Genomic DNA, 23,890 nt, shown 5'->3' on the forward strand with positions numbered 1-23,890 from the left:
TACAGCATGATCAGCGCGTTTTCCATGGATGATTGCGTTCATGTCTTTGATGAATTTGTCTCGGACATTGCGCGTGTGTAACTTCACAACGAAGGGGTTAAATTTGTCCAGTACTTTGAGTTTAAGAAATAATTGTATTATGGTCATATTTGTTGTGCAGAAAACTTCAGTTCGACCATTTTACACAGTTTTGAATGTTTATTATTTATTTATTATATTTATTTATTTTTTAAGGAGATTTCTATAGCGCATAACGAAAAGCACTATGCGCTTTACAATATCACTAAGTATAAGCACACGCAAACATACTCTGATTAAATAGAACTTAGTTTAGCAAGACATACTAAGAACACTAAACATTTGAGTTCATACAAAAATTGAGAACTAAATTAAATACTGACAAGCGATTTAAATAAGCTTAAGGCCTACACCAACTGCAATGGGCTAATTCAAATACAAAAGTTTAGTTAACTATAAAAGGCAGTGCATAAACTCCATAATCCTAAGAGGGTCAAACAAATAAGAAACATAAGACTAGATAGTGTCTGTAAAAGAAGCCGACATTTACCCTTTTCTCCAACATTTGTTCCAAAACACACCTCCGAATGATTGTCGATGACTCGAAAGCTTTCCTATCTTGTGATTGCCTTGAACCTAGCTACAACTGCTTTGTGTTTAATAACTATCATCATGTATTGAATCCCGTGCTCTTTCTTCGGCGGAGGTGGGAGGGGGGGGGGGGTAGATATTTTGCTGGTAGTATTTTTTCGACCGAGTTATCTATATTCGTTGGGCAGTTTTCTTTGTCGGACAGATTTTTCACACAAATGACCAGGAAACCAGATTACGTAAGCCGTGTCAGCTGTACCCTTTGTAAAAGTCAACGTAGCTCGAGAACGGCATTGAAGTATTGGTGTTCTTTACCTTGCCCAAGAAGCAGCGCATATGAGAATACGTCACACACTCGAGTCAAGGACGTCGTAAAATGGCCCTCGGTCAAGTTTTCACCGAGAACCATTTTATGATGTCCTTAACAATTATGTGTTAGTCGGCTTAGAATATGCGCGCAGGTTTCAAAGTTTTGATCCATTCGATTATCTCAACAGACATCCTTTGATTGTAAAGTTGAATGTGGGCACATGATGGTTGAAAATACTTAACTTGAAAGTTTCCCGCTGTGGTAGATTTTTATGGTGGTTGTCACACAGGCAGCGACGGCTTTACTGGTCGGACCCAGTTGTGCGTTACCTCGCTTTTGCCTTTAATGACTGACTGACTGGCTGACTTTGGGGATTAACGTCCTCTGAGGTAACTAGGATCTATTTGGGAACATTTACCGTGATACTGTAAGAGGAGCAAGAAAAGAAAAGAAAAAAGATTTAAAACAAAATAGGGGATGAGGGGGGGGGGGGGGTAGATGGGGGGAGGGATGAGACCATGGAACTAGTTTTTAGAAGTTATGCAATCAAACATTTCAATCAATCAATGAGTCTTATATCGCGCATATTCCGTGGGTACAGTTCTAGGCGCTCTGCAGTGATGCCGTGTGAGATGAAATTTTATACGGCCAGTAGATTGCAGCCATTTCGGCGCATATTTACCTTTCACGGCCTATTATTCCAAGTCACACGGGTATAGGTAGACAATTATTAACTGTGCCTAAGCAATTTTGCCAGGAAAGACCCTTTTGTCAATCGTGGGATCTTTAACGTGCACACCCAATGTAGTGTACACATTTAAACATTGTAGGCTCAGACCACTTCGCCGTATTTAATTTTAGACACCGTACGTTATTAGACGCGAAAGTGCAATACTTAATGATCCGCTCAAAGCACTGTTGAAGCAACAATTTGTCTTTTGGTCGCAGATAAGGACATACTCTATCAAAACATGTGAATATATGTCTCAAGCATGACTAAACGGCCCGAAGGGCTCCGTCTAGTAACTCTATTTTTGATATCGTTTTTTAAATTTCAGCAATTTGCAATGAGGTCACCCATCATAAAATAAGGTTATTAATTATTTCCATACGCCATCTAAGTGAAACGGAGGCATTTTGTATCGCTGATTTTATTTACAAACTGCTCTTGCAGCGGATCATTTGATCGGAACTAAATAAGTACAGTGAAAATAGGTAAATAAATATATAGATGGATAAATCAGAAAACAAGATTGCAAAACATAAACACGTTCATAAAACATGTTAGTTTCCACTATTGCCGTAAACAAGTTCTCTGCAAAAACATTGAAAGTCAAATACTGTTTTCGCCTCTGTTTCTTCTTGTTGTTGATTTTTTACATTAATTTGAGTCAAGTCTTGTAGATTTTATCTTTGAAATATTTGCTTTGTGTTTCGTAACAGAATTAACTATGGTATTGTGTTGCTTAGTACTTGATGCATGAATTGGCGTCTCGCAGAATTAAACGCCGCTGAGGAAGGCCTGGCAACAGGTCGAAAAGTTGGGCTGCCACTTGAAATTCTTTGTTAGGCTTTTCTTTTCCTTGATTTTGTTGACATCTCTCTCTCTCTTTCTCTGTGTATGTGTGTGTGTCTCTCTCTCTCTCTCTCTTTCTCTCTCTCTCTCTCTCTCTTTCTCTCTCTCTTTCACTCTCTCTCTCTCTTTCTCTCTCTCTCCCCCCCTCTCTCTCTCCCCTTCTCTCTCTCTCTCTCCCCCTCTCTCCCCCTCTCTCTCTGTCTTTCTCTCTCTCTCTCTCTCTTTTCTCTCTATCTCTCTTTCTCTCTCTCTCTCTCTCTCTCTCTCTCTCTCTCTCTCTCTCTCTCTCTCTCCTTCCCTGCCTCACAAACACAAATACACACACAAAGCAGCAGGCTGGGATGCGGCAAATTGGGTAAGGCAGACTGGGATACGGCAAGTTGGGAGAGGCAGGATGGGATGCCGCCAACGCATCTAGCAGTGCAAATTCTACAGGGTGGGGGGGGGGGGGGGGGGGGCCTTCTTTTAAATCAAGTTTTGCCCAGTTTTGATTTTGCCGGTTTTGGTAATCCTACATTCCTCCGTGCGACAGCGGACTAAATGCGCATTTAAAACTATTTAGATGTTTTGCTTACATTTTGACTTGGAGCGAATTAAATTAAAACATCTTGTTCGTTGTGCTTTTGTTTTAAATTAAAGAGTATTCCATTTCTAAATTAAATATCACTTGCCTGTTAGCTCTTTATTGTTGTTGCAATAGTTGTATATACTTGGAAGAAAAAAAAGGCATACAACGAGACAGTTATGGTAGCCAAAGAAGCAAATATGAATAAGAGACCTTCCTCCGTTTTTACGTTTTACTGACAGATGACTCAATTCGTCATCAATGACTTGTTATTGGCGCCACAAAGCCAAGAACTCACCCTTTTTCCTCCGGCGAGTATGACTCCAGGGCGTAACTCCACACACTCAGATTTGTTCAAGTGGTCTGTATTCCCAATGGGTAGGGAGGGGGGCATGAAACCTGCTTAAGTGTGCCAGGTAACGTGTCACTATTTCAAGAAAACAAAACACCACAAAAGCTTCTTGTGTGATTAAAGAATTACTCAAGCGAGCGATAAGTGTGTGATCACATCCGTTCTGTACCCCAGGACAGCTTTAGAGAATGCGTCATACTCATTCAGCTATTTCCTTGTTCATGATCGAAAAGAATGGAAAGCTCCAAAACAAAAACAATCTTTGGAACTTTAAGCAAAGGGTTCTCTGAAGTTTCAACAATCATTTCAAGATATTACCTTGACCGGGGAAAGATAACATAGATGGGTAAAAGCCAGCAAATATTTCATGAACTGATACACGTTAAATTGGCGGGTGTAAGCCAGCAAATATTGTATGGACTATAAAAAGGAAGAACAGTGTTCTTGTTACGGCGATGACCTTAAAGGTTATCTCACAGAATGTTGTTTGAAACCCAACAGAAACAAATAAAAACAAAAACAAAAAGGTCAGACATTCAACGTAAGAGTTTAGAATAGGATGCTTCGAAAAACTTATTGTATTAGTTATACATGTATACATCTGTTGAAGGCTTCTCGGTACCGTAAATATAAAAGAAGGCGAACATTCAAAGAACTATTGAGGTAGGGGTCCAAATCAAAAGTAACGAAATTGCCTTACTTTTGTTCTTAACCAATATACATTCAACATTTAATATACATGCCAAGCGTTTCAAGGGTGCTGCCAATTGTTTCTTTCAGCATTTGTTGAACATTTATTAACACTGTTTCTACAAGTAGACCCAAATTGATTTAGTCTTAAATTCCAACACAACGGGTTTTTTCTATACTGCATTTTACGTTTGACAAGAAACCTGATTTAGACCACCCAGATACGGTATTTGCAAAATATTTATCTCTTTTATATCATTTTTCAAAATTGTTGTTTATGAAATCGAAAATCACATCGAAAAATGTCACTATTCGATGTTCCCTCACTAATCTGGGTGTGAAGGGTTTTCTTGAAGCAGACACCGGGGCTTGCTAAACGATTGCCGCTTGAGCGGAGGGGAGTCAAGCGTGATTAAGTGCCTGGCCTGCCAATTGACACCTACCGGCGAAAACACATAATAGGCCACAGTTTCTCTATTTTTCACATAACGTTTCACTCTCTTTCTCTCTCTCTCCCCCTCTCTCTCTCTTTCTCTCTCTCTCCCCCTCTCTCTCTCTATTTTCTCTCTCTCTCTTTCTCTCTCTCAGTCACTCTCTCTCTCTCTCTCTCTCTCTCTCTCTCTCTCTCTCTCTCTCTTTCCCTGCCTCACAAACACAAATACACACGCACTAACACACACAAAGCAGCAGGCCGGGATGCGGCAAATTGGGTAAGGCAGACTGGTATACGGCAAGTTGGGAGAGGCAGGATGGGATGCCGCCAACGCATCTAGCAGTGCAAATTCTACAGGGGGGGGGGGGGGGGGTTCTTTTAAATCAAGTTTTGCCCAGTTTTGATTTTGCCGGTTTTGGTAATCCTACATTCCTCCGTGCGACAGCGGACTAAATGCGCATTTAAAACTATTTAGATGTTTTGCTTAAATTTTGACTTGGAGCGAAATAGATTAAAACATCTTGTTCGTTGTGCTTTTGTTTTAAATTAAAGCGTATTCCATTTCTAAATTAAATATCACTTGCCTGTTAACTCTTTATTGTTGTTGCAATAGTTGTATATACTTGGAAGAAAAAAAAGGCATACAACGAGACAGTTATGGTAGCCTGATTTAGACCACCCAGATACGGTATTTGCAAAATATTTATCTCTTTTATATTATTTTTCAAAATTGTTGTTTATGAAATCGAAAAATCACATCGAAAAATCACATCGAAAAATGTCACTATTCGATGTTCCCTCACTTAATCTGGGTGTGAAGGGCTTTCTTGAAGCAGACACCGGGGCTTGCTAAACGATTGCCGCTTGAGCGGAGGGGAGTCAAGCGTGATTAAGTGCCTGGCCTGCCAATTGACACCTACCGGCGAAAACACATAATAGGCCACAGTTTCTCTATTTTTCACATAACGTTTCACTCTTAAAGTTTTTAACAAAAGGTGGTTCTTAGTTTTAACATCTTTTTTGAAATAATATATGAATTAAAGATTATGCTTTTAATGGACACATTTTTCACACACATGACCAGGAAACCGGATTACGTAAGCCGTGTCAGCTGCAACCTTTGTAAAAGTCAACGTAACTCGAGAACGGCATTGAAGTACTTTCGGTGATCTTTACATTGTCCAAGAAGCAATGCACATGAGTATACTTGACACACTCGGGTTGTGCTTGGTTTGGCCATAAACACTATCTAGTCAAGGACGTCGTAAAATGGCCCTCGGTGAAGTTTTCACCGAGAACCATTTTATGATGTCCTTGACTATTATGTGTTAGTCGGCTTATAATATGCGCGCAGGTTTGAAAGTTTTGAACCATTCGATTATCTCAACAGACATCCTTTGATGTAGTGGAGTAGTGGTAGGTGTCACGAAATGGGATATAAGTCTGTGATAAAGGTGATGTTTATTATTATGAAAATGTTCGTGCCACCCACGCGCTTTTTCACGCTAGAAGCCAACAAAAAAGTTTATTTCATGTTGATTAATCACATTACTTATGAAAGTCTTATGTTTTCTCGTGCGCACGTGTGCGTGTGTGTGTGTGGGAAAATATTAAACAGCTGTGCTTTCATGTTACCATTCAGAGAGTGCTTTGATCATAATTAAGCTTTAAGCCCGCGTGAGAAACAGATGATACTTCTGCACGTATGGTTTGATATCTGCCGGGAACATTTTTTATGACTTGTATAATTTGACTGATTAGGCAAAGGGATTACACGAAACCGACTCAAGCCTTGTTGAATGTCAAAGAATTCAAGCATGCCGAAGTGTCTGTACGGGCCTGAGGAAAAGCACCTTCGGTAACCGTTTCATGTCCAATCCTAAAACGTGTATGGGAATACTTTAAGCATAACATTCGGGTGGTTTTTTCCGAATAGAAAATATATAATACATCCATGCGATTTTATGGAATAACTCTGTTAAGTGTTTTTGTTATTGTTGCCAGAACAGCATGATCATATTCTGTAAGATAAAATCGGTTATTGTCAGTTTGTTTGTTTCCTTTTGTACACAGCGAAAACAAAATCGAATAGAAATTATACATCCATGCATTTTTCATGGAATAACTCCCTGAAGTGGTGTTGTTGTTGTTGTTGTTGTTGTTGTTGTTGTTGTTGTTGTTGTTGTTGTTGTTGCGAGAACAGCTTGATAATATTCTGTGAGATAAAATCGGTTTTTGTTAGTTTGTTTTATTTTGTACAATAAAGATATTAAACATTTTTCGCCAAGATTTCATGGTCTCGCCTAGGTGACAATGGCCGCAAGCATAAACGTTGTTTTGACCACGACTTGAATGTATGTAAATTTCTATTTGTGTCCCCAGAATAAGATTCTATTTGGGACATGAGGTGGTTGTACGCTAAGAAAAAGCTGGGTGTGTGGGGGTGGGGCCGGGAGGATGACGGGAGTGGGGCTGTACAAGTTAAAAGTTGCGTTGATAAAAGTTATAAGCGTTTGGTATTGGGCGTTGAGAATCATCCAATACAATTGACACTGAACATTTGAAGACGCAACAGTGGTCGACACGGGGAGCATCATAAACACCGCCCAATTGGATTGCATGACTTGACCGTCCTGCAGTGATGTCGTTCTCGTCGGCTATTGGTCAGTGGATTTTGAGAGCGCACGTGCCGGACAATTAAGGTGTTCATATGATTGGTTAATACACTGACACGGTTCTCACCCCTTTGAGAGGTCGTGGCATACATAAAGTTAGTTCGTTTCGCAAATTAGCAAAAGTCCTCAAAAAAGTCGATAGTCACAGAGACTTTGTGTTCATAACAACCCAAAAACCAGAAGAAAAAGACCTGAGAGGCTACCTGGAGCTCTGCCTCACCTCTATGGTGACTGCTAGGCAGAAGCAGAGCCCCGAGGCTCTCATCAACTTATTAACGGATACCTACTGTTTTGTGACAAAAAATAAAGTGTCCGTCCCTAAACCAGACACCTATCTCATGGCCCTCAGCGCTCTCGCGGGGAGCAGAGATCTGTCGTCTGAGGAAATTCTCACAATTAAAAAATCACTGTAAGTCCCTTGTAATTCTGGACTCCCTAAATGGGGGGCAAAATAAAATAAATCCAGCATAAATATATGATCGTCATTTGTCAACGGTATTAACTTAAACAAAGGGGACACACAGCTCGCAGGGAGGGAAGGGCATTGCCCCACCTCGCGGGCGTGTGCGTGTTTTTTTTTTTTTTTTTTCTTCCTGGTGGTTTTAAACTCCTGTTTTCGGATTACACAATAAACATAAAAACATGATTATATAAACGAGAGGATAGCTGTTTCCTCTCTCAGTTAATACTGCTAATGTGACGTCGCCTCCCCTGCGACTATTGTAGTGGCGGGGAGGTCGACGGACAACGCAGATAGATCTTTTTTATCCTATTTAAAATTAACAAATGCCGCATAGCAACTCATGCGTGCGTCAATGAAATGATGTATCCAAATGTTACTACCCTATAGAAGATCAGTATTACGTTTTGCGCATGTTCTTTATATTTTTCTCACAATGTTGTCACTTTTAAACCTTCTAACAGGTGGTCCTGAGTTTTATCTTTTTCTTAACGAAACTAAAATTGAATTAAAAATCCATGTTTTTAATGGTCCTTCCCCTAGGAAGTCAACGCATATAAAGGAAAAATTATCCCCGAGTATATTTCTCATTGCCCCACCCCCCTCCCTTATTCATGGAGAGCGGGGCCGGGGTCCTATCACGGTCGGGATTGCTTGGTCTTTCCCTTTTCTTTTCCTCCTTTTCTTCTTTTAGCGTATCATCAACTCATGTCCCTAAAAGGAAAATTTCCTGTGAGGACGTAAAGGACCCCCTTTTTTTTTACAAATTAGCAATTGTCCGGTCAGACATCATATGGTGCGGGTGTTAAATCTGTCAGTTTGCAAGAGAGATAATTCGAGTTTGTGAGACTTGTTGCATACAGTGGTAAATACCTGATTTTGATGACTTTGGTGATCTTTCTCAGACGGGAGGAATAGCAGAAAGGCAAGAAAATAAAAGTGAGTGATTTTGATTCTATTGATTGTGCCTATGATTAGGTTAGATTGAATAGATTAGATTGTGCAAGCAGGATTCCACCATGGAATACATTTAATTTATATGAGGGTTAACGTTTTCTGCACCATCTCAGAAAAACTATCATATTTTCGACCTAAATCTGTGGATCTAAAAACATCATCTCGGTTATAATGTAGTATATAACAGCCTAAAGCATGTCACATTTATAGAACAAAACAAAAAAAAATAATTTCGCTAGTATCGTGTACACTACATTGGGGTGTGCACGTTAAAGATCCCACGATTGACAAAAGGGTCTTTCCTGGCAAAATTGTATAGGCATATATAAAAATGTCCACTAAAATACCCGTGTGACTTGGAATAATAGGCCGTGAAAAGTAGGATATGCGCCGAAATGGCTGCGATCTGCTGGCCGATGTGAATGCGTGATGTATTGTGTAAAAAAACAAATCCATCTCACACGGAATAACTAAATCCCTGCGCCTTGAATATGTGCGCGATATAAATTGCATGCATAAAATAAAAAATGAAAAAGATTAAAAAAAATGATAAATAAATCCCTGCGCTTAGAACTGTACCCACGGAATACGCGCGATATAAGCCTCATATTGATTGATTGATTGATTGATAGTATTTTGCGTGTGATATTTTCCGAGTGTGATAAAACAAGTTAGAATGACAATAAATCGGAAAGACTTAGTTAGGGTTAGGGTGGGTGGCCGAGTGGTAACGCACTTGCGCTCGGAAGCGAGAGGTTGCGAGTTCGACCCTGGGTCAGGGCGTTAGCAATTTTCTCCCCCCTTTCCTAACCTAGGTGGTGGGTTCAAGTGCTAGTCTTTCGGATGAGACGAAAAACCGAGGTCCCTTCGTGTACACTACATTGGGGTGTGCACGTTAAAGATCCTACGATTGACAAAAGGGTCTTTCCTGGCAAATTTGTATAGGCATATATAAAAATGTCCACCAAAATACCCGTGTGACTTGGAATAATAGGCCGTGAAAAGTAGGATATGCGCCGAAATGGCTGCAATCTGCTGGCCGATGTGAATGCGTGATGTATTGTGTAAAAAAATTCCATCTCACACGGCATAAATAAATCCCTGCGCCTTGAATATGTGCGCGATATAAATTGCATAAAATAAAAATAAAATAAAAAATAAATAAATCCCTGCGCTTAGAACTGTACCCACGGAATACGCGCGATATAAGCCTCATATTGATTGATTGATTGAAAGACTTAGTTATCGTACAGTAACAACATGTCATTTAATTACTTGATTTTGGGATAGTTTCGGAGCAGTTTTGAAAAAAATTATTGCATGGGTTCAGTCTCGTTTTCACGTCCAAATCGTCAGAAAACTTTCCAAAATGTAAGACAAATTCTGCAGAGCAGCTGAGCTGCTCTTCTGTTGGTGTCTGTGTGTCTGTTTATCTTTCTCTCTATGTCTCTGTTTCTCTGTCTCTCTCTTTCTCTGGCTCTCTCTCTCTCTTTGTCTGTCTGTCTGTTTGTTTCTTTTTTGTCTCTCTTTCTGTCTGTCTGTCTGTCTGTAAAGCTGTCATAACTGTTCCTTTTATTTCTATCTCTTTCCTTGTTTTTGATTAGAATTTTGACTGTCTGCGGGATAAAAAAAAGAGCATTTTAGCATTTCTTATTCTGTTAGTGTTAATAAGATAAAGATCAATTCAATTCAATTTAATTCAATTCAATTCAATACAATTCTCTCTCCCTCATTCTCATTCTCATAAATCAGACTCAGTGTTTGTGCTATACTGCCTTGCTCTGCTGAGTGTGTGTGTCATACCGCTTTGCTCTGCTGAGTGTGTGTGTTTGTGTTAATTACGGTCTGTCTGTACATTCTTGTGTCTGTCCGTCTGTCACTCAAGGGTAAACCGGCACGGTTAGCCTAGTGGTAAGGCGTCCGCCCCGTGATCGGGAGGTCGTGGGTTCGAACCTCGGCCGGTGTCACGATTTCATCTTTCGCCTGTGTACATATTTCCCCCTCGATATTTACTCGAGACTTAAATGCTGTTTCCTGGTAAAATTAAGAAGGGAAATTATTTATGGACGAAAAGCATGTCAGTTTCTTGCATGTGAAGAAAATTGGTTGTGAAATTAAATAGATTTCACTCCCAAAATCGAATTCTTCGAAAACATGTACCGAGTGGTTACGTCCCTTGAGTAAGAAGGGAAACATTTTAGGATGAATCAAATTTCTAAGTTAAATAAAATAATTGGTTGGACAAATGTGGCCCCATGAATGTAAGGTACACAAGGTCGCTCATCAGTACTATCGAAGGGTGTTTTTTTGGTTCAGTGTAGAGTTTATACTAGATCAACGAGGCCGAAAATCGAAATATCAACACGGCGAAAGATAAAAACGTCACACCGGGTCATACCTAAGACTTTAAAATTGGCAATCTAGTGGCTGATCCACATCCCATTTTGGTGCAATCCCATTTTTGCCGCCGTCCCATTTTTTGCCCCATCCCATTTTCGCGACATTTCACAAGCCAAGCGTCATTTTATAAAATTTATAATTCTGAATGATTAATGAGATGAGGATGATTATAATGATGATGCTATGGATTTCCAATTTGGATTGAGACTACGTGACAGGGCATTTTACTAACATGTCATAACAAAAGCGCGACATCCCATTTTGACACCATATCCCATTTGGCCGCCATGCCGTTTCACCGTATTCCATTTATCCCCCATCCCATTGTCGCGACATTTCACAAGCCAAGCGTCATTTTACTACCGTGTCATAACAATAGCGCGTCATCCCATTTTGACACCATCCCATTTGGCCGCCATCACATTTTTTATTTATTCTTCTTGCCAAGCCTCACTATACTACTATACTGCGTTATTCAACTAGGAAGACATTCCGTTTATGCCAAATTCCATTTTTGCCACAATCCAAAATGTCGCGAAATAGAGATGGCGGCAAAATGGGATGACGGCAAAACGGCATGGCGACAAAATGGAATGTGGCGCTAGTGGTTTGACACGGTGGTAAAATGACACATGGCCTATGAAATGTCGCAAAAATGGGATGGGGGCAAAATGGGATAACGGCCAAACGGGATTGCGCCAAAATGGGACGTGGAGCTAATGGTACATGACATGGTGGTAAAATGACACTTGGCCTGAAAAATGTCGCAAAAATGGGATGGGGGCGAAATGGGCTAACGGCGAAACGGGATTGCGCCAAAATGGGATGTGGAGCTAATGGTACATGATATGGTGGTAAAATGACACTTGGCCTGAGAAATGTCGCCAAAATGGGATGGGGGCGAATTGGGATAAATGCGAAACAGGACTAATAGATCCCTTGACTTGGGGTAGTGCGACTCTGTCACTGCTAGCTTTCCACTCGGAGGAAGCGACCGGAATTTCCCAACGATGGGACATCCTAGTAATGAATTTTTTTTTTTTTAATTCTTAAAATTAACAGAGTCGCGCTACCCCAAAAGTCAAGGAATTTCGTGTTTGTCCCTTGACTTTGGAGATGACAAGAAAATATCGGGCGCAAAAACGTGATTTGTAAAATTTTTCACAACATATGTCGCCTCGCGCCATGTATGTGATGAAACCATTCATATAGCTCTGCGGGAGCTCTGCACTTTTGGACGTCCCCATTTCACTGCTGTACAGCAAACATCGTCCCCAAATACCTGTTTGTTTCTAAAAAAATCACGCTGGAGGTTGCATTTTATGTAATAACCTCCTGAAATGAGTTTTGACACTTTAGAATGGCATTTAACGCTCATTGAAGTTTTAACAAACTTTCTAACACCTAAAACATTCATAGCACCGATAACGTAATTGTAGCTCTGCACTTTGTGTACACATACGTCCCCATTTCACTGCTGTACAGCAAACATCGTCCCCAAATGCCTGTTTTTCTAAGAATCTCGCTGGAGGTTGCATTTTATGTAATAACCTCCTGAAATGAGTTTTCACACTTTAAAATGGCATTTAACGCTCATTGAAGTTTTAAGAAACTTTCTAACACGTAAAACAAAAGAGACCCCAAATGCCTGTGTTTTGAGCAAGATGGCATTTTGATACACAGCCGACCCCAAATGACTGTAAAACCACCTAGGTGTGTGTGTGTATTCAAACCAGGAAGCATTATATAGATATCGTTGAGAAAACAAATTATAGACTTCCATTACCTATGAATACCCTCTAGACAACAATACAACACTTGATAACTCTCTAAACAAACAGACAAGAATGGGGGGCAATTCATTGTCACGGGGGGCAATTGTCCTAGGCGGGCAAATGTCCAGGGGGCAGTACTGTTGTCCGGGGGGGCAGTACTGTTGTCCGGGGGGGGGGGGGGGGGCAGTTGTCCGGGGGGCATTTAGCATAGAACCGTTTTAGTCACGTACTCAATTCTCTTTTCAGTTTTATTGTATTTTTTCCTTCTATACGTTTTATTGAATGGTTGATTGATTTGTTTTACAGTATTTTGGGACCCGGAGGGTGGCTACCCGAAGAAATGGGCTGCGCGTTGTCGACTGTCAGAAACGGGGAAATGGGTTTGCGTTGCGCATCAAGAACATTTGGTGTTCCTGTCACGACTCTGAAAAGACATCTAGAAGGAAGAAACAAATTTGCAAAAGAAGAAATACAATGCACATGGTGCAGTGCCAGCAGTGCTCTTTATGGGTACACGAGGATTGCGCTGTCAGCAGAGGACAAAGGGACTTTGTCTGCGACATCTGTACATAGTTATTTGTTTGTGTTATTTGCTTTGCGGCTTTATGCGTATTGATTTTAGCATTTAGTTAATTGGGCAGGTAACCCTTTTAATATCTGTTTGTAATCAGAAGAGGGGTAAAAATTATGCTGCGAAATATCTTGGTACTGCTTCTTGTGTGGCACCAACACCCCTTTGAACATTATACAGTGCCAGCAGTATACACACATTGATCACACGAGGACTGCACTGAAAGTAGAAAACAAAAGGACATTGAGTGAAAAATCGTTTCTTAGCTTCTTTTTTCATGTTTTACAAAAACAGGTTTTTTTATCCGATTTGTTTAGACCTAGCCCTTATTTATCTTTTTCACATTTGAGGCATTAATTGTTATCAAATTTACTATTTCTTTGGTAAAAATCCAATGTTATGTGGAAAAACAGACATTTAAATAAGATGGCTAAATCAAAATGTTATGACGTATGAATTTATCTTGTGTGTGTGGCAATGTGTAATTGTGTGCGTGTGATTGAGAGTGTGTGGGTGTATATATGTGTGTGTGAGACACAGACAGAGCTAGAAAGAGAGTCAGTGTGTTTTTGCATGTGTTCCGAGTTTGACAACACAGTGTTCCACTTTACACACCCATGCGTCCAACCTGGAACAAATGCAGAAATTTTTATAATGGTCAGTTTGATGAGTTGCGTGACTTTTATTTTATCTTATGTTGTTTGTTTACTGATAGAGTCTAGCATGTGACAATATAAAAAACGCTTTGCAATAATATTTTTTTTGTCTTGTACGGCTGTTTCTCCTTAACTGTTCCAGGTTTAGCGACATTCCCATATAGCATAACAGCCATATGAATTTGTCTTGGTGTGGAAACACTCATACATTCATATACTCCTTGCATATACGGCTAAAGACATCAACAACAACAACAACAACAACAACAACAACAACAACAACAACAACATCAACAACAAGTCAAAGTCATCACACACACACACATATGTACACACACACACACACATATGTACACACACACACACACACACACACAAACACACACACACACACACATACGCACACACACACACACACACACACACACACACACACTCACACACACACATACACACACACAACACTCTTGCGCTTGAGCGCACATGTTTACGGACGCACACATAAAAACAGGAATGGTAAGTTAAATTGAAGAAGAACTGAACCGGATCCTATTGTGTAGGACAATACCTTTTGGGCTTAAAGGGAACTTGGCAGGTACCGTGTTGGTTTATTGGGTTTTTCTCAGAAGATTTTGTTTACACGCTCAAAACTAACAAAGAACATAATTAATACAGAAAAATAAGAAAAATACACAAACACAATATACTTTCGTTGCGCATCTTGTCACTTTTATATCATAACGAGTGAAAGACTTAAATAAAATGTTTTTTCATTCAATGAGAAAAAGAAAAGTTGAGATTGAGGGCTATTCCTTTAATTACACTTCTTCTTCTTCTGCGTTCCCGTCTTTAATGACACTAAGCTCTGGATGAGCAGTGGAGAAAATGATACTTGAGGTAGCCTGTGACTCATTTCCCGCGCGTTCTAGCGGACAAGTATGGGAAGCCGTTCGACTCAAAAATAATCCGCGCGCAGCGATGAATACTTAGTGCGCGCGCACCTGTTTTTAGGCTTATAGCTTTCGGAAGAGCTGCTATTCATATATCAAAGATACAAAACTCGCCCCGATTTTAATTTCTCGTGTCAGACTGCTGGCGTAACGCCTGGTCTACCCCAGACGAAATGCACCCCGGGAGACGAACCGGCATCGCTAAACCGGATGTTACACCAGAGAGTCAGGTTCCGTACTCAGTAGTCGATCGTTTGGCCCGTAACCTCTTTAATTTGTGCACGTAGAATTGGGTCACACGCTGCAAGGACGCTTAACAAAGATCCGGAAGAGGGCTCCACCCTATTTCAACAGGGACAATCAGCCTTTTGTTCGGTACTGCGACACGATTCTGGCTTGTTAAGTGTTTAGTTACCACGATATAAGACACGAAGACTGCGTTAAAACACGCACGCACGCACGCACGCACGCACGCACGCACGCACGCACGCAGAGAGCGAGAGAGAGAGAGAGAGAGAGAGAGAGAGAGAGAGAGAGAGAGAGAGAGAGAGAGAGAGAGAGAGAGAGAGAGAGAGAGAGAGAGAGAGAGAGAGAGAGAGAGAGAGAAGACAAGACAAAATCTTTATTATCGAGGGTAGCCTAATAGATAAGCAAGAATATGTGACCCTCCACCACGGAATGAGTCGCATGTCACCTTTGCATGATTTTCATATTTGTACATTTTTCTAAAGAGTTTTTTATGCTCTATCTAGTGGTGAAAACCGTTTTAGAAAAGAGCGAAAACTGTTTGAGTTATAAGCCTGTGACTAAGGTGACCCTCACACTGTTACCAAACACTCCCCGCACTTATATTAAGCCTAGCGCAGAACCGCGCGAGGTGACATGCGACTCATTTCGTGGTGGAGGGTCACATATGCTTTTTTGATTTTTTTTTAAAGAGAGAGAGAGAGAGAGAGAGAGAGAGAGAGAGAGAGAGAGAGAGAGAGAGAGAGAGAGAGAGAGAGACACACACACACACAAACACACACAAACACACAAACACACACACACACGCACGCACGCACGCACGCACACACACACACACACACACACACACACACACACACACAAACACATGTGTTTGGTCTGTTGAAATAGAGCATTTGAAAGGGATATTTTGGGTCTTTCCTTGGGATTCAAGGTACATTTGATAGTTAAGGTGGAAGAAGCTTTCAGAACCCAGGAACCCCCCCCCCCCCCCCCCCCTTCGATCCAGCCTGTATATACATTATTTCTGTTTCTTCAATTGCATAGATCTATTAAACCCTAGTATATACACAAACGTAATTATGCGATTTGGCACTTTTTGATGTTAGCATTTTTGAGAATTGATTCTTTGAATGGTAGATGAAATAAAATACAGGGTCCCCACTGGTTTTTAGAAACAAAATTCCATGACTTTTCCATGACTTTCCATGAGCCTCAATAACATTTTCCATGACTAGATCCACAGGTCGCCATTTCCTAACACGCAAACGTTTTACGTCTTGTCACTGCCAGTTTTGACACTGGCTTGCTTTGCACTGAATTTGAGTCAGTTTCTACGCAGTGTCTCTTCGACAAGCAAGTCAAGCATTTGTTACGCAGTCAGATTATCGGTAATGTTTGCTGGTCCTGTCATTTCACTAAACTGGACCAGCCACTGTTTGTATCCATCTCCACTTTCGTAAATTCCGTTTCGTAGCCGTCACTGTGACTTGACGAACTGTCATTTTTTTCACCGCAATACACACTTCATTGCGAAGATCTTCCTCGGTAATTCGTTCGAATTCCGCATACTTTTTGTTGTCAAGAAACAACTCGAAAGAAAGTTTCAAACTCATCATCCTCCATCTTGCTTGTCGAAGCGCTAAAGTACTTTATCGATGCAAAAACAAAAGCAGAAAACTTCGACGAAACCGACTCAAATGCAGCGCAGACGACACGACGAGATAACGGAAGGAAGTGAGCCTTGCTTTGGCTCAAGTGCCGTTAAAAATACCGTTATTCTCGTATGCAAATACGAACGAGAAGTTGGTAATACGAACAAGCCTTGTGCTGGCGACGCAAATCGCTGCTGGCTGGGGGGATGGCTGGGCAACGAAAATCGCCGCTGGCGTGCTAAAGGCTAATTTTTTTTATTTTTTTATATTTTTGTTAAATTCCATGACTTGAATTGAAATTCCATGACTTTCCAGGCCTGGAAAATTAACAAGTCGCGTAAGGCGAAAATACAACATTTAGTCAAGTAGCTGTCGAACTCACAGAATGAAACTGAACGCAATGGAACGCAGCAAGACTATACTCGTAGCATCGTCAGTCCACCGCTCACGGCAAAGGCAGTGAAATTGACAAGAAGAGCGGGGTAGTACTTGCGCTGAGAAGGATAGCACGCTTTTCTGTACCTCTCTTTGTTTTAACTTTCTGAGCGTGTTTTTAATCCAAACATATCATATCTATATGTTTTTGGAATCAGGAACCGACAAGGAATAAGATGAAATTGATTTGGACAATTTAATTTTGATAATAATTTTTATATATTTAATTTTCAGAGCTTGTTTTTAATCCAAATATAACATATTTATATGTTTTTGGAATCAGAAAATGATGGAGAATAAGATGAACGTAAATTTGGATCGTTTTATAAATTTTTATTTTTTTTTACAATTTTCAGATTTTTAATGACCAAAGTCATTAATTAATTTTTAAGCCACCAAGCTGAAATGCAATACCGAAGTCCGGGCTTCGTCGAAGATTACTTGACCAAAATTTCAACCAATTTGGTTGAAAAATGAGGGCGTGACAGTGCCGCCTCAACTTTCACGAAAAGCCGGATATAACGTCATCAAAGACATTTATCAAAAAAATGAAAAAAACATTCGGGGATTTCATACCCAGGAACTCTCATGTCAAATTTCATAAAGATCGGTCCAGTAGTTTAGTCTGAATCGCTCTACACACACACACAGACTCACACACACACACACACACACACACACACACACACACACACGCACACACACACGCACGCACATACACCACGACCCTCGTCTCGATTCCCCCCTCTACGTTAAAACATTTAGTCAAAACTTGACTAAATGTAAAAATCAAATTCCATGACTTTCCAGGTTTTCCATGACCTGTACGAACCCTGAAAATAAAAAGTTGTTTGTTATTCATAGAATTTTTGGAAACAAATAAAAAACTGCACACAGTTTCGAAGCTGTGTGTGTGTGTGTGTGTGTGTGTGTGTGTGTGTGTGTGTGTGTGTGTGTCACTGTAGCCTTTTTTAAACGAAATTTAAAGGCACAGTAAGCCTCCCCTAAACCATCACTGAGCTCCCCGGGCCTCTACATACAATACAAGAATACTTCCATTTGAATGTCAGCGAACGGGAACATCTTGGCTGTTTTCTGTCGAGAGTGAGACATTTTTAAAGACATTATTTTTGTGGACTATCCGAACGGACAATCAGGCGCCTCATTTTGGTGCTGGACCTAACTTTTAAAATCTTAATAATAAATTGACAGCTTAATGTTACACAAACATTCTTAAATCATAAAATAACTCTTTTTTTCATGAATGACAAGAATCAGTACAATTCGGAGTTTTGATAGTTTGAAAAAAGAAAAGCCCGGAAACGTGTCACGCAAAACGTCTTTCTCGTAGTGCTCAGACGACGGTTCTGCATAGCGCCAGTTTCTCTGAACGGTCAATCGCCACCGCTCTACTTCGTGTGATTTGCGTTGCGTTTTAGATTCAGAGGTACACAGTAGGGAGATTTAATAAACGAAACGTCGGGACGTTTCGTTTTGAAGTCGTGGTAAACGTCATCATTTCGGGAGTCTCTCGCTGGAAAGGTGAAGGTCAACTGAAACGGAACGTGGAACGTCAAAACGCAGTCACGTTTTCCACCCCCAAAAAACGAACAATATTTCGTCAACTTTTGTGAGTATTTTTGCACACTAACAGTTTTATTTGTTGGCCATTTTATGCATTGCTAGATTCATCAACCCTTTCACAGTCTTTCAGCGCTGAGAATGTGTTCATTGGAGGTAGACAACTGTTGTGAACTGAAATATTTTGAAGGGTGCTGATCCTGGTACATTTATCCAACTTCATGGTGAAGAAAGCAAATGGCGAAGCAGAAGTAGGTCATCGCATCGAATTTTTATTCTGGCTTCGTATGTGATTTTGTATAAACAAAGTCTGTGTGATTTATTTGGACTGAAAATAATCAAAGTATGCCCGATTCTGGACCACCTCCTAGGTTTTTTTTTCCCCATTCTGATCGAGGACAGACGTGATAATTTCACTTGAAGATTTATCGCCCTTCCTTCATTCCGAAACGAAACGTGAATACATCTAAATCTTGTCTGTGGCCTATGCCGTCTCGTTTCACGTTCCGTTTCGCGGGGTGACTCATTCACCAAACGAAACGAGCTGCAAAACGAAACGTGCTGTCTCTTGAATCTCCCTAATAACGAGCTATTGCAGATAAGCTTACAACGAGTCGCATTGAAATCACAAACTGACGACTAAATTGTGGAAAAAAGGAAACTGGATCACACGGGCTCACAATGGCTCAGGGGTAAGATAAACCACGCAAAATTAAATTCTTTGAAAACTACTCGCTCTTTACGGAGGGTACCAAGGATGTTCTTAAACGGTGAGTGTTTAAATGAAAGGGTGTTTGTACTGTGTGTAAAAGCCTGACAGTGGCTGTGATGATTTACGGGAGGCTGACTGTGCCTTGCAATGTAACACTTAAATTTGTGAAGTGAATGCATTCATCCTGCGTGGTAGCATTATTTGTAACGCAGAATCTTCTGGTATAACTTTTAAAGCTTTCTGAGGTCCTTTTTTTTTTTTTAGATATTACCACTTCAGGGTTTATTTTGTATTTGTTCCTTATGTTCCCAACCTCCTAGACTAAAATGTTCCATTGTACAGATTTGCCAGTCATGGACACCGATTCTGGTGCACATAAAGAACAGTTTGAGTGGGACAGTCTTCGGGACTCGTCAACATGGAGATTTCGAAACACCTGGTTTGGAAAGGTATGTGAGTAACCGTAGAGTGTGAGTAATTGAACGATTGATTTCCGTTAGTAAGGCGGTCTTTAATCGATCCCGAAGTCGACTTTGCGGAGTAATTTTACCAAAAAACAATCAGTGTTAATGTGGGGCTTTAACAGTTTACAGAATTATATATTTGCTATATAATTCCTTTGATGTGTGAGTAATCCGACGATTTGATTTTTGTTGTTGTTTTAAATAGTGTATACAATCATTTACTTACAACAACTCGATTAATCTGTGTTCTGAATATAGTTTACACAATTACGTGATTAATATTCCTTTTATATGTTTCCATAAGGTAATGTGATCGACACAATCTGGACTGGGATCAAGGCAGGTTTTCTAGCTTTAACGTTTGTGATATTAAAAAACAAGAAAAGTAGGTTGTTGGAACGTTTGTTATTGACAAAACAATACATTCACAGATATTTCTTGAATATTTTTTATATATTTTTTTATTATTAAATGATTTTTCTTTGGAACGTTGGCAGTCTCTTTGTTTTTGGGTTTGTAATATGTGACCCTCCACCACGAAATGAGTCGCATGTCACCTCGCGCGGTTCTGCGCTAGGCTTAATATAAGTCCGGGGAGTGTCTGGTAACAGTGTGAGGGTCACCTTAGTCACAGGCTTATAACTCAAACAGTTTTCGCTCTTTTCTAAAACGGTTTTCACCACTGGATAGAGCATGAAAAACTCTTTAGGAAAATGTAAAAATATGAAAATCATGCAAAGGTGACATGCGACTCATTTCGTGTTGGAGGGTCACATATTAGTATGTGATTTTGAGGATTTGCAGATTTCCATCAAAAGAACATCTTTTAGTCACTCAAAGCACAGTCCTTACCATGTAAAACAAGTCGAATATCCATCTCCTGTTTGGCCATGCGTTTTTTTAGGATATAATTATGTGACCCTCCACCACGGAATTGAGTCGCATGTCACCTTTTCATGATTGTCATATTTTTACATTTTTCAAAAGAGTTTTTTATGCTCTATCCAGTGGTCAAACCCGTTTTAGAAAAGAGCGAAAACTTTTTGAGTTATAAGCCTGTGACTAAGGTGACCCTCACACTGTTACCAGACCCCCCCCCCCCCCCCCCCCCGGACTTATATAAAGCCTAGCGCAGAGCCGAGCGAGGTGACATGCGAATTTTGATTCATTGATTTTCTCACGGATGATGGTGGCCATCTGTGAAATTAGTTCATAAAAAACCAAACCCACTCTGCCCAGGAAACAGCCAGGAATTTGAATGTTGGTATGTGTTCAAGTAGAGGGATAGGCTTAACTATCCCATGTAAAAGTTTGGTCGGAAATGAAATGGATGGTCTAACAGTTTTTACGCGACGGACTGTGGCTTGGAGGATAATGATGAAAGTGTGGCCGTCTCCGTTCCACTGCAGACCAAACTCCGTGGCAGTCGACTGGAGTTGGAGAAGACGACGACCTTCATCTCCTGAGCTGGACTGAATATGTAGCGCCAGCGAACGCCAAGAAGAAGAAGAAGGAAGACAATGAAATCACTGATTTAGTATTAACCTACCTTTTTCTTCTCTTTTCTTTTAGTTCCGTACATGGAGTGCTACGGAGCGCCATGAGCGCATTTTCTGGGGGGTCTGTGGGATTGCCTTGCTGACGTCTGGAGTATACAGCTGTTATCGTATGGGTACACTGCCTCCGAAAAGCCCTGATTTCGCCCTCGCACTGGTTCTGTTGTTTAACACTGGTATGCAAAACTTTGGGTTAGGGTTAGGGTTTCAGTTATTTCACCACTATCACTGAGTGGTTCAATAATAATTCAACGTTTATAGTCTTTGTGTGAAGGTGTTAAAGGCAAAGTTTAAGTTTTTCTCTTGTAAAAACAGCGCAGCTCACTATCTCAGATCTCCCCATGTTTTGACATTGAGTTAACCCATACCTACTAACCCCATTTCACACAACCGTTCTAGGTCCCGTTCCCGTACCGACCAAGGAACGGTGCGGGCACGGGAGGGATCGGGAGGGAACCGCAATGGAACGTAAATGATCGTTAACGGAACTGCTTTGAACGGTAGGGTCGGTAGGGACGGTTGAGTTTGGGCGGCATGTTCAAAATCAGAATGAACGGTAATGGAACCTTAACCCATCAGTAACGGAACGCTTGGATCGTTAAAGGAACTTAAAACAACGGTAACGCAACAGTAGCGCTCTCACACACTGAGTTGTCATACCCACATTCCACACATCTGTTCTAGCTTCCGTTCCCGTACCGACCAAGGACGGTTGCCACTATGGTCAGACGCTGCTCATAGATGCCAAAAACGGCCGTTTGCGCAGCGTTCCATTGTTGTGGCAGCCGTCCTTGGTCGGTACGGGAACGGGACCTAGAACGGATGTGTGGAATGGGGGTAGTACACTTGCACATAATATACCGAAACAAATCAATAATCCCACTTATCTCTGTGCAGAGTCAATTGTTTATGACCTATTTTGAAGATTAAGACTGGTGTCAGTTATAAAATACTTCTTACAACATTCCCACTCTGCACACAAAGCACCCAGTCTGTTCATTTTAGGAGTGTGTCGAAGAGGAGAGATGGTCTTATCCCATGTAAAATGTAACCTGGCAAGATCTGAAATGGTGAGCCGGATCAATTACATGGGGAGAACTATGTCTATGCCTTAGGCGTCATCCCTGAAATGTAGCACACAATTCTCAATCGTATGTCTTTCGTTATAGAGCTTATGCTGTTACTGATCTATACTGTTCAAAAAAAGAAACGCATAGCTTGTAATATTTGGTTAATTTAGTTATATGGCTACAAGGATATCCACCAAACTGCAGAAAATGTTTATCTGGTCGTCGACCTTTCGTCCATTGCCACAAGTGAGCTCTGCACGTGACGCATGCGTTATCAGTGGCTACAATGTCAAAATTGCTCATTTGGCATGACCACTCGTCATGCTTCAGTGTAATCTCGTGAAACTCGGGGAATATTGAGCTCTCACCATGTCTTCCAAAACCCATAAAAGCGGATTGTTCGCCACAAAGAAATCAGACGACAATTCAGCGACGAAAGATGGCCCGATTGAGCAGAGAAGACCGCCAAATTGCATTGGGTCGTTTACAAGCAGGCCAAAGTCAAAGTGCAATCGCCAGGCACTTCCACGTGTCCCAGAGCACCATCAGTAGACTGTGGGTCAGGTTTCAAGCCACTGGCTCCGTTGCTGACTTGCCACGAGCGGGAAGACCAAGGGCGACAACTGCTGCTCACGACCGCTTCATACGGCTCCGCCACCTCCGGAATCGTTTCCTGTCGGCCTCATCTTCTGTCCAGGCTCTCCCCGGGCCACACCGATTATCGGACCAGACCGTGCGGAACCGCCTGCATGAAGCTGGTTTGAGAGCTCGCAGACCTCACAGAGGAGCTGTCCTCACCCGCCGCCATCGCCAGAACCGAGTGCAGTGGGGCAACCAGCACCTTCGCTGGACCGTCCGGAATCACTGGAGACACGTGTGGTTCAGCGACGAGTCCTACTTCCTGCTCCAGCGACATGATGGTCGGAGGAGGGTCTACCGGAGAGTAAACGAACGTTACGCGCCCAACTGTGTGGATGAGGCACCCGTTCATGGTGGTGGAGGCGTCATGGTGTGGGGGGCGATCAATACCGCTGGAAGGAGCACCCTGGTGCACGTCCAAGGGCGCAAAACTGCCCAGCGATACGTGGAGGAAATTCTGCGCCCACACGCCCTTCCTCTTCTGGCTGACCAGGATGCCATATTCCAGCAGGACAACGCTCGCCCGCACACAGCACGACTCACCACCCAGTTC

The 23,890-nt window shown here is 41.3% G+C and overlaps 1 protein-coding gene across 1 annotated transcript in view; it reads left to right on the forward strand.

The window, feature by feature from the left end:
• The window catches only part of LOC138948713 (uncharacterized), a 44,421-nt gene that overhangs the window by 8,485 nt on the left and 12,046 nt on the right, over positions 1–23,890 (forward strand). Inside the window, exons 2-3 of the mRNA XM_070320319.1 lie at positions 19,951–20,057; positions 21,645–21,804. Of these exons, the coding sequence (XP_070176420.1) occupies positions 19,951–20,057; positions 21,645–21,804 (267 nt within the window). The remainder of the gene's footprint in view (positions 1–19,950; positions 20,058–21,644; positions 21,805–23,890) is intronic.

The sequence above is a fragment of the Littorina saxatilis genome, linkage group LG15 (genome assembly GCF_037325665.1).
Source record: "Littorina saxatilis isolate snail1 linkage group LG15, US_GU_Lsax_2.0, whole genome shotgun sequence".
NCBI classification, from domain to species: Eukaryota; Metazoa; Mollusca; class Gastropoda; order Littorinimorpha; family Littorinidae; genus Littorina; species Littorina saxatilis.